This window comes from Daktulosphaira vitifoliae, unplaced genomic scaffold (assembly GCF_025091365.1).
Source record: "Daktulosphaira vitifoliae isolate Bord-2020 unplaced genomic scaffold, ASM2509136v1 Scaffold_3, whole genome shotgun sequence".
NCBI lineage: Eukaryota > Metazoa > Arthropoda > Insecta > Hemiptera > Phylloxeridae > Daktulosphaira > Daktulosphaira vitifoliae.
Window position 1 is genome coordinate 16,817,469 of NW_026099574.1, and position 12,592 is coordinate 16,830,060.

The 12,592-nt window shown below is 31.4% G+C and overlaps 1 protein-coding gene across 2 annotated transcripts in view; it reads right to left on the bottom strand.

The window, feature by feature from the left end:
- The window catches only part of LOC126903174 (roundabout homolog 2), a 120,681-nt gene extending 109,695 nt beyond the window's left edge, over positions 1-10,986 (bottom strand). For both annotated transcript variants that reach the window (XM_050681203.1, XM_050681202.1), the window contains exon 1: positions 10,579-10,986. In XM_050681203.1, the coding sequence (XP_050537160.1) occupies positions 10,579-10,654 (76 nt within the window). In that variant the 5' untranslated portion in view covers positions 10,655-10,986. The remainder of the gene's footprint in view (positions 1-10,578) is intronic.
- Positions 10,987-12,592: the final 1,606 nt, after the last annotated feature.

A 12,592-nucleotide genomic window follows, 5' to 3' on the forward strand; every position in this document is an offset into this window, starting at 1 on the left:
TCGGAAGATTTATCATTTACGTTTCCCGTAGGTCCCATGAATAAGAAATGCCACAAGAGGTAGTATACTTTCAACTGATAGCGTCAAAATACTTTGCTCAGCGATTTTATTTTCCATTGGTTAAAATTATTGCATTTCTCCTGTGGTTATTAAAGTAAATAAACTGCATAATTTATGAAGACTACAATAAAATTAACGGAAAAACTAATTTTGATCTGCACAATTTTTGTAGTCGACTATAAAAAAAAAACAATCTATAAACAATAAAATCTATAACATACATAAATTATAAACAACGCGACTCTATTTACTACAGTAAAAAGTATAAACAATGTTATCGTTCTATGTAGACATTACAGTCATATAAGGTGTAATTATGGTAAAGCGTTAAATTCATTTTACTCGGTTTCTTGTTCCAAAACTCAAGACAAAAAGTCGGTTCCTTAATNTCACATAAAGGTGTAATTATGGTAAAGCGTTAAATTCATTTTACTCGGTTTCTTGTTCCAAAACTCAAGACAAAAAGTCGGTTCCTTAATTTATTTTTCTTAATCGGTGTAAGTAATTTGATACTGCTGTAGTAACTTGCTAGTGGTAATAGTCGAAAAAAATTTAAAAACTTACATCTACATGGGTTGAACCATGTAAGTTTCTAAAAATTTGTACAACATACATTTGTTATAACAAATCATACAAACTTTTTCTTGTTTCGTGGAAAACGTATGTGTAACAGAATATTTAAGTAGGGAAAAACTCGAAACCATTTATGTAAAACTGCCAACTATTGAAAATTACTGCTCCTTCTATGATATCAAATAATTATAAATAAAACTAGTATTTTCAACTTTATACACGATCATCCGATAGTTGAAAATTAATTATTATAAATAATTTATTATACTATGGACGTTCGTTTTAATTAAAATAGGTATTATAGTCAGAAACTTCATTAAGTTAAATTTAAAATAAAATAATAAATAGTCATTTTAACTTAAGTTTAAATTAAAAGTAAACTTTTATTTTACAAATAAAAGCGAACATTTTTCATTGTTATTTCTCCACTGGTATAGATATTGTTACTTAAAATATTTTTAATTTCATTAGGCAATATGGACAATTTTGGCAAAAAAAAAAAAAACAACACATAAGAAATCTTCAATAATTCTTCGAAAATTAACATTAATGTTTAGATCTAAGCTGAGAGTTACTCAATGATAACCCCATCACCTTTCCCTACGTGTAACGACCAGCCAAACTATAATCAATAATACTTAATTTTTTTTTAAACATATTATTAATTGAAAAAATAAAATACATAATATAAAATGAATTTTAGCAATGCATTTTTTACACACAAAAGATAAGATCTCGATATGTATTAAAGCGTTGACATCGCTATGTGAAAAATAAATCATTGTAACTACAATTCACGACTTTACAATTAAAATAGCTTTCAACGATATTTTATATTCAAATAAAGTATTTTAAATATTTACAAGTTATGCAAAACACATAACTGGAATTACAAAAAAGCGCATCTCTAGTGTATTTAACAATATGCTTATCGCGTGAAACACGAAATATCAGGATTATTTTTTTATTTATTGTTTTCAGACTGTACAAACCTTATTAAATTTCAATAAGCACATTATTTAGTAGTACTTGTTCGATCATGTTTAACATACTAAAGTATTTTTTTTTTTTTTTTGTAGCCTCTGCTCCACGATAAGGGTCTTAGATCATCGGACTACGATTCNTGCTCCACGATAAGGGTCTTAGATCATCGGACTACGATTCAAAAGAGCCAACAGGTTATCACCAAAGGTTTTAATCAAATTGATAATTTCTCCGCCAAACATATACGATTTGAATATTGTTTAGAAATATACGAGTAAATAACTCGAAATTATTCTCTACATAACTCGCACACGATTTTTATTGATTTTAAACAGTAACGTTTTATAAAAAATAACGTTTTTCCAAAGTCGAAGAACCAATTAGGCAATAGTAAAGAGTATATCACTCTGGAAATGTCGCTACACTTGTGCACTTCAATCTCAGCCAAAAGCTGTCCTAAATCAACATAACAAAAATACATTAAACGAAACCCCATTAACATTGAATGAAAAATAAACAAGAAATTAAACCGTATTGTGTTGAAATAAACGCAGCGAATAAAAAAGTGAGTAAATGCATTTAACGGTTTATGGCTTTATTCCACGTTTGAAAACATTTACGGTTTTAATTAATTACACGGTTAGCTAGTAACCTAACGATCGACTCAATGCGCTATTTGCCATCAATTTAAGATACTACAAATAGCTGCGACTTCTATTTAAACATAATAGAACACTTAAGGTCTACACCAAGTATTTTATTATTTGTTTATTTTTTTTAAAAATCATTTTCGTGCGTTCCCACCTGACATGTAATCCCGAAAACGTGATGCGATATTTTTGGATATTCAGTCAGCGAGTATCATCGGTGGATAATATCTGTATCACGACCGGAAGCGCAGGGTCAGCTGGTCTGAAGCCAAACGGGGTAAAAGGAAAATGACAGGCGTTTAGCTATGTAAATATTCGACGGCCTCGTATTGTACACTGTCTCATGATAGGAATTCGTCAACATCGTAGCACCACAACAGAGGCTGAAACAAACGTTGTTTGCACAGTAAACACGCTTAAATCTCCCTTGATTCAGGGGAGTTCCCAACTAAACCGCACGCCGTATGTGTAATATTAACATCTCCCCGCAGCCTCGCTGTCATCCGCGAAGGACACGTGTTCGTCAAAAACGTTTTACAACCTAGTAGATACGTCGTCGCGACCATACAATAATCACTACACGACGTCGGCATTTAGTTATAAATATATGTATACACGTAATTACCCTTGGCCCGAAGGCTTTTAGGGGTTTAGACCCGTCGTGTCTTTTATGGTAACACACGAATACAAATTTCAGTTGCAATGTCGGCCAATCATCTTTTTTCTTCCTCGGTCCTGTTTTTATACAATGTGCTCTTTTCCGGATTAACGTTTTATTATCGTTACGATTATCGTACACTCACCTGTCACGAAAATTACAAGGGAATCCCATCACAATAGGTAAAGAAAACCACTGTCGGTGGTAAGGCGGCGGCGGTGGTCATGACCAGTGACAAAATGTGAAACCGCCGCGTTGAGAATCGCGGCGGCAATTGGGCGGATGTATGACAATGATTTGTGTAAAATATTTATTAAACCTACTCGCCGGTAATCCGATACGACACAAAATAATTAAATTACCGGTATATTAGTTAACAAAAGTAAAACATTTACATAAAATTAATTTATTCTCCCGACCGGTAAGATCAAATGACCAGGAAAATTACATACCAAAGATATCAATGTTTTTAATTTATTCTGACATGCAACCGAATTCCACATACTTCATATTTTATACTCGATCAACAAGACGAACTTACGCACTCTGCACAAATGACATTAGCATTTATCCGACATCTTACCATGAAGATTTCAACATAAAAGAATTTTAGACTGTTGCTCAACTTGACCAGTTTTATTTTGCCGTTGTCTATCTCCAACACGAATAAAGAAATTCTCAGAATGTCCAGTAAACAAAATAAATGCATTTAACCGTTCGCGTCAATGAAACAAGCACAAACACCACCGACAAACAATTATCAAACCTTGCACATACACTTTATTTATCCACATTTTGTAAATGGCTTTCTGATAATTACACGGATTCGGTGATAATCTCATGGCACATTGTTCACAACAAAGAAGACAGGCACGCGGCCACGGTGGTAGCTCCCACAAGCAACAAACACATTTTTATCGTCGTTCCGATTTGGCTGGTTTTACAATAAATAGTTCTCAATTTTTTTTTCTTGTATTTTTTTCTCCCCGTTTAAGCAATAAAAGTCATTTTCCCACGACCACAATTTAAAATAAACCGTTTTGGTATTAAGTTTTGTTGATCTCGTGCATAAATCAATAAAATCCTTGTACATTGAAATTGTGCAATAAATCAAGGTATACTTATAAACAGTAAACTATTATAATATTACAGTGTAATTTCAACGGTAAGAATAGAATATACAGTATATATTACGTGTAATATTATTACACGTATCTTCTTCTTAATATTAATCTGAAACGAATATACATAGCCATGTCAATCAACGATTTACGATGGCGTTTGAAATATATTTTAAGTATAATAATAATGATATAGAAATTTTCTTATGAAATATATGAACTTGTTAACCCACCAGTTAGAGGAAAACATTTATATAAATATAAGTTTCTTTTTTTCTGCGAAAAAAAATGTTAACCGCGTAACAAATGAATCCTTCACGTAATATTTATACGAGTTCCCTCGAAAGTCATATAATAATACTCTGAAGCTTATTTAATCCTTACAGCCGTTGACGTCCTATGGGAGTCGTATTCTTTTATTTAAACGGACGAGGTGGTCGCATAGGCAAACGACGAAATGGAGATACATGGGGAAAAAACAAATATACCTTTTAATATATCTGTTTATATGCGGACAGACGAACTCTATAGTTGTTAATGGGCCGCGTGCGCTGCTTTTTGTTTATAAATACACACACACACACACACACATAATGTATACATTTTCGTGGTAGGAAACAAGACAAGTAAGTTCCGAACACCCTACAGGAAACTCTAAATAACCCTCTCAACTGCTGTCGGCACTTCTGTGGACACTGTGGAGCCAAAAACGACTAGGACTGATATACATATATTGAGAAAAACTGACGAGACCATCACATAGATTTTTTTGTACGACGGCTTATGATTGATACGATATAATAGTGAACGTCGAACAAATTGCGAACAATAAACACATTTGTCAATTTACACAGTCTTGTTCTACGGACGTTAAAAATATGTTTGGCTATTACCCGTCAGACGTTTTATGTTACATAAACATTGCGAAGCTTAACCGAACAAACGGTTCACCTACATCGAATCCGATATTTCCTCTAGAGTTTGTGATTTGTTATACTTTGTCCTAAAAAAAAAAAAATACCCAGGCATTTTCTACTATCTCCGGCAAAGAACGGTCGATATGGTTTAAGAGATAACGCTAGTTTATTTATTACATTTTTTTGTATGCGCGTCCCATTTTTTCTACTCTACGCGACATTGTGTCCCGTGCGAGAACCATCTCTAGAGATTTATTGTGTGAAAGGTTCGCGGTTTTCAGTAAAGCTCAATAGAAAGCGCACGCTGAAACCGTTTGGAAACTTTTACTACCACTGTGTGGCGGTATCCAATAAATCGTATAATAAAAAACAATGGAAACAGCCGCGTTACACAACAGTAACAAAAGCAAGCCCCAAAAAGTTCACAGGAGTATACTCGGTTGAGTTAGCATTATCAACAGACCAGATGAGTTTATACAAAAACAAGTTACAAAGTGCAAGCTAGTTGCTGTTTTACACTTTAAACGATATTCGCAATAAATCAAACGAAACCGCAAACTATGTACAAAAACTTAACACAAAATTTCATCAATATACACTACTAATGTAATAACGAAACAAATTCATTATTTGAATTGACATTAAAAACTTAAGCACGAACGCATAGACAATTTTTATATATTAAACGCAGTCGAAAATCAGATTTAAGTAGATCATTATAATTACTATTTATAAATTTAAATATTTAATAATTTATATACTTTAAAGCTCCGGTCCACAGCACTAGTACGGATACCTAAATCGGATATTACAACGCATACTGATGACGAATCCACAACGGATGTGCAACTGCAGGACATAATAGGGTTACACATGATAGCATTTTGTAAACCGCGTGCAAAAGATTAGTTACTCTACGATTTAACTTGACCGTTATTAGTTTATACCTTAATCCCGATTCCACTGACAACGAACACACAACATAAAATACTTTTATATTACTTGATAGAATAGTTTTGCTAAAAATCAATAGAAAATTCTATAGAACAAAACATTTATCGAAATCTTCCAAAACTTTTTACGCGCATAAAATTGCTGAAATGTCACTTCGCGTATCTGTGAGGTATTCATCGGTAAATTACGCAGAATACTGAATATGTGGAAATTAATTAATTTCTAGCATAGGTCGAGTTTGCAATCTGGTAAATTTTATGATCAGTAAGCAAATCGCCGATACGACGCAATATAAGCTTCGCAATTCATACGATTTCTATCAATAAAGTAGTGCGTATTGTTAATACAACTATTTATAAAAAAAAATTTTCTTTAATTGGTTACACTAAATCACGATATCAATTACAACTAATTTAAGCAATTTTTTTTTAATAATTTAATCGTACCTTTTTCAAAAACAACAGCCGTTTAAAAATTCTAACGATTCCTATTTCACTTTATTGTTGGCAAAATACATTATATAATAAATATCAGAAAAACATACTGGCCGTCAATGGCGCGGGAACGACACAACGAAATTCAAAAAAAGGGACGGAAGAAGTTTTTACGCGTACAAATGGTATACAGTGAAACTACTATTCGATACAAACTGTTATATTGTAACGAATTCTTATTGCAAAGCGACCAGAGAAAAGGTAACGAAACGGAAAAGAAACGTGGGACAGCGAACACAATGTGTGAATTGTGTACGGTTCAGTAATATACAAAACTTCACGTCGCTCAACGGTGTGGATTACACCGGCGGGTGCTGTTGTTCATACAATGAAAAATCTGCTGCCCAATTTTACATTAACGACACCGAAAATCCGTTACAACATATAAAATACCCAGAAATTATTCACGTTGAGCGCCAAAAGTTAGTTAACGAGAAGAATTGAAGTGTATTTAATCGTGTTGAGGTTAAATATTATTAAACCTTTACAAGTACAAAAATTACTGTTCTAACAAACTTACTGGATTTGATACTACGCGAGTTTAAAAGTGAGACAAGTTACCATACTTATTTTTCTATTTCTTACACATGAAAAAAAATGTGTTCAAACTTATAAAGTAGAACGTTAAATAAAAATATTTTTAAACAAACGATAATTTTAGGTTTCACTTCATTAAGCGAATCGTCAAAAAAAAAAAGGGGGGGGGATCCACGACCAAGTAAATAAACACGAAAGCATAATAGAAGCAGATGCTCAATTGAATCTTCGCTGAAAAAATAGACCCCATCACACCTGCGGTGGAAGTGGCCGCGGCAGGGGTCTTTAGGTTTGCGCGTACTCTACACTTTATCTATGGGGAGACACACTTTTTGTATATGTTAAACAAAATAAGCATTAAACTTATTTTCCCTTCTCGTACTAAAATCAAGCTAACACTTACATACAATACTATACACAATCAAAAACTATTATAAGTAAAAAACATTTATATTTTTTTCCAGTTTTACTTCCAGTTTCCCGTTACATGCTAAAGGGAGCTAGTTTTAATGTCTTTACACGTGTTAGCAGCACCTAGAAAAGTTTCTATACATATACTTCCCTTCTAATCACATAATAGACTGAACAAAATTAAACAAAAACTTCACGACTTCATAAATCTTTTGACCTCGTTAACGACTGCAGCTGTCGTCAATGGAAAGTTATTACCATTCCAAAAACAATGAATAGCAATCGTGAGTTTTAACAATAATGGTGAAGTGATAATTCAATTCTATTTTTGTTTCGGTGCACTAAATCTTTAACTATCAGGTTAATTAATAATTCTACATAAACATACGATTGACAAAATTCAAGTGATAGTATAATTTTTCATACTTTAACAAGTTAAAAAAATAAAAAATTTCTTTGAAACGATGAGGTGGTGGTATAACGAAATTATTATAAATTTTAATTTTATAAAACTAAACTTTGCCTACGTGACAATACAACACACCGACATAACAATATTAACTTAATTTTTTGACATTTTCTTCAATAGAAATCGCAGTTTAAACTCTTATCTAACAGACAGAGCCGAAACAAAATACAGGTTTAATAATGATTGACAACTCACGTCAAAACGTGTTTAGTTTTGTATTGACGCGACACTGACCTTACAGACATAACAAATTGTGTAGATAGCTTAACACTATCATTAAATTTTATGCGATTCCTCAAGAACTGTACCGGAAATAATTCATGATAGCCTGGAAGTATTATATACATCCTGTTAAAGACCACAAGTCAAACATAGAGAATTCTTGAGTATAGCAAAATAGGACTACAACAAACGAATAACTAGTGGAATTTAACCATCTCTCGTGTAAAACCAATTACTTCCGGTATATTATAATACCAATTATTGCCTGCATGGTAATGATTTTTTCTACTTATCGGACTATACATTTTTTTTTTTTTAACGCTCGACCCCGAAGGCAACGTGTACAAATTGAACCAAATACAATATTATAAAATTAGAACCGAAATTGTGAAATCCAGTTAACAGGTCCGCTACCAATAATAAATCATAAGGCCCATCGGTACATTATATTTACTGCCGTACAATTTCCAATTGGTTGCTTCGAGTTGACCCGCCGAGGGGTCCACTATCATCTATCTCAAAAGCACAGATCTACCTCTCCACATCACTCATCATAACATATTCAAGTACATTGTTCTTTTTAAATGGGTCAGAAAAAAATCAATATATCTCAGCTTTCATTGTACGCAATAAACATTAGGGGAACGAATTGATTTGACTTTGAGTTACACATTTAACAGAAAATATAACACATTTTTGAAAATTCGTCAGCGAAAACTTAAATACATTTTTAATTACACCAATTGAAGTATTCCAAGTAAATATCCAGCTAAAGTTAACTAATTTGCTTTTTTTATTTTGATTGATAAGATATCTAAAATATCCAAGTGTTAATTATTCACATATGCTACGATTATATGTATTCGATACCAACGCGAAAACATAAATTTCTCTTTGAGGGATAAATTATTCCGAGTAACTATGAAAATGGAATATAGAAATTTTTCTAACATGTAAGCAAAAGGCAAAACACAAAAGCAACAAAACCATTATAAAAAAATAAAGTTTTACCATCATATGAAAATATACATACGTAAAGGTGCAACACGCATAAACTTTTTATAACCCTAAATTTTATTTATAACTAAGTGACTTCTACTAGCTTTTTGTCCGTTATGAAGGTACTTGAGAAGTAATAAAATTCACTCATTTTAAATAATTGTGTGCAGCCAACGTGAGAAGAGCCTATTTAAATGGCTTATAACAATTATATAACTATAAACGATGTTTAAAAATTATTCTAATAAATTATTAAAATAATCAATAGTTAAAAACAAATAAGAGTTCCAATTGGTCGCTTCGCCGTCTTTCATATTATACGAAAACGATCAATATATAATAGGATATCCATGTCTTAATTTCCACTATTTTTACAGAAACTTTAGAATGACATACAAAAGGTAAATAAAACAAATTAAAATCATCTCTGGAAGTAACCTTGATATTTAATAACAAGAGGAAAAAAATAAAATAAATCTACTTTCAACGTGTAAGAGAATCCTATTGTTATATCTTAATCAAACAAATTTTAGTCAATCATTTTAGTTGGTTACAATAGCACAAGATACTTAAAAAAACGACTCGTGCGCGCTTCACACATGTAACGATTCAGTTGGCCGTTTAGTTATGCTTGACCTAAGCCGTTCAATGGTCTTGCACAGATAAGTCAGATCATCGAGTTATACGAATAAAACGCATTGAAGATACGCTTTGATCGTTTCAGTAGATATTTCACAACATAACGAAGAAATGATCACACAATATTTTGCTAGTCGTGAGTGCGACTTAAATGTATTTAAGATTTAGACCAACTAATTTTAATCGAGATCCCAAATAAAGACATAATTTTATTAAATTAAAACGAGTGACAAGTCTACAGTAAAAACTAATATGGAAAATAATAAACAAATACATTTTCTAGATTCTCAAAACGACTAAATAGACCAAACATTTAATACTATACATTGATAACAAAATGAAGATAACAGCAATACCACTAATAAGTAAAACACACGGCTAGTAATTTAATCAAAACAATTTTATTTCACTATACGTGTAATAATAAATATAATGAACAATTGGAAACTAAAATCAAATAAACAATGATAACAAAATACGAAGTTTCAATTAGCTTATATGGTAACATTTCTATTTTAAGGTATTAATGCTGCAAAGTCAGTGCTTGATGATATATTATGGTTAACATTATTTTACTCATGAGCACCCCTGTGTACATATTCGCCGTCGTTTTAATACAGTATAAAATCGTAAATTTTAAGCGACAAAAGCAAACTAGTAACTCCCCTAACCCTTTTTAAAGCTCGTGATTTATAGCATTGCATGTAGTATTAATACCTATTATTTTACATAGTGAATATATTTTTGTAAATTCCACTTGAAAAAATAAATAAATACGGGTCGCTTTCAGCTGATCATCGAAAAAATATTATGTAACCAACAGACATCAGTAAAAAATCAACAACAAATACCAACGATTATGTTAAATTCGATTAAAATTAAAAAATTACCTTCAACGCTGACGAATAACAGTATCAACAAAACCATCTGAATGGAAAACTGCCAGTTTACTTTCCAACGAGTCATTTTCGTGATATTTTCTAAATCCAATATGCACAACCGTCAAACGAAATAATAATTAAAATTACCGAACCAAATGTATGACCGTAACAATAATTATTTTTTCAAATATTCACTGGTCGATAACACACGCGCGATTTCGTAGCGACATGGTAGAAAAAATGGCTAATATTATTTATTTTTGTTTGAGATCACACCATAGAGTAATTAACAATACAAACGATCACTCACACACACATACACAATTTATGATAATATACACACGCGGTCACGTGAACGTAATCTCGAACAAAAAACGAAACGGTTCAACAAACTAACACCCCAACCAAATGGCTATCGCTAACTGAAGAGCCGGGACCGTGCGGCGCGGCTGCCGGATGCTTTACTGGCCCCTACTGATAACCCGCAGCGCTCTCTATCGGCAATAAATACATAGAAATTAAATCTATTAATATTGTCATGTTAAAAACTAGTTAATATTTATTTTAACAAGTGACTTTTAATAATTTATCGCATAACAAATTACTTGATGAAAAATATAATAAAAAAATTTACAAGAGTAATTAACAAAAATAATGTTGGATTTACACTTCTCAAATGGAAAAAATGATTCTATACAAGTTTAAATTAAAATACTATAATTTTCATAAAGCCATATTAACATTTTTGGCACCCCCTTTCGACACAGAATGGTTATGGTCCAAAGACGTTAGCATTCTATTGATGTATCTGATGTCTACATAAAATGAAGAGAAAGCACACGCCTGCTGATGTTTCGTATAGTAAAACACAATGTTAAACTACTCAAACCCTCCTCGTTTGAGAAATATTAAATCGAGTTATAATATTATTCGTGGCAACTGGTACGGTCTGTTGGATGTCATGTATAATTACAGGTATCGGTTTAGTTAATGGCTTGGGTGTAATATTTTGTAGTCATCCGATAATTTTCAGGTTTAGTTGTCGAAGACTGAGTGATACAACTGTAATAAATATCGCACTGTAATACTGTTCACAGTGAGTACTGTAATAAATGGGATAATGTATGTTGTCGCCGAAGGATTATTTTTTTTTATTGAAATATTGTAATAATTTAAAAAATTATATGATACAATAAGTGTAAGTTGTAATGCGTAGGATGACCTGACACAATAAATCATAAAGGTAAACTACATAGGTTATTTATTTTAAGTATATTATTAATTATTGATTGACACTGAAATCATATAATTTTTAGGAGTCTTAAACGTAAAATACATTTTATTCGGCTAAAATTTAAACTCCTAATTGACTTAAACTTTTTTTTACTCTCTATATTGCTGTAGGAAATTTAATTTTGATGTATCCAATTTTTTGTAAAACGATTAAAGTATACAAATAACTTAAATATTCAAAATATATAGTACACATTTTCGTGAGTTAGACGTATTTAAAAATATTAATAACACAAATGGTTGTATCATACAATGTGAAAAGAAAAAAAAATACTTTTGTTTAATACAGTATTAAACCATGTTAATAAACAAGATAAAAAATGATATACTAAAAAATAAAATTCCATGCTTAGATATTATTATTTAAAACGTTATTCCGCAAATTCTCAAGATTCTCAATAAGAATTGAAATAGTTCAAGTATTTATTTTAGAGTTATGTTACAAAGCAATTATTTAATATAATAAAATATACTCATATAGCAAAATATTTTCAATGTTCCATGTCCCAAGAGTAGCTTGAAAGTTTAATCAAATTTTCATAAACTCCAGACAATAAAAATTCGATTACTACACGCCATACAATGTAAATAAAATTCTAAAATGTTATGTAATATCATATTTATTAAGAACAAGTTATTTTTTCTAATTATATAAATTAGCACATAGTCATGGACGTCCGCAAAGGTGGCAGAGGCACTTGTTCAATTTTCATAATCGTAGTGTAATATA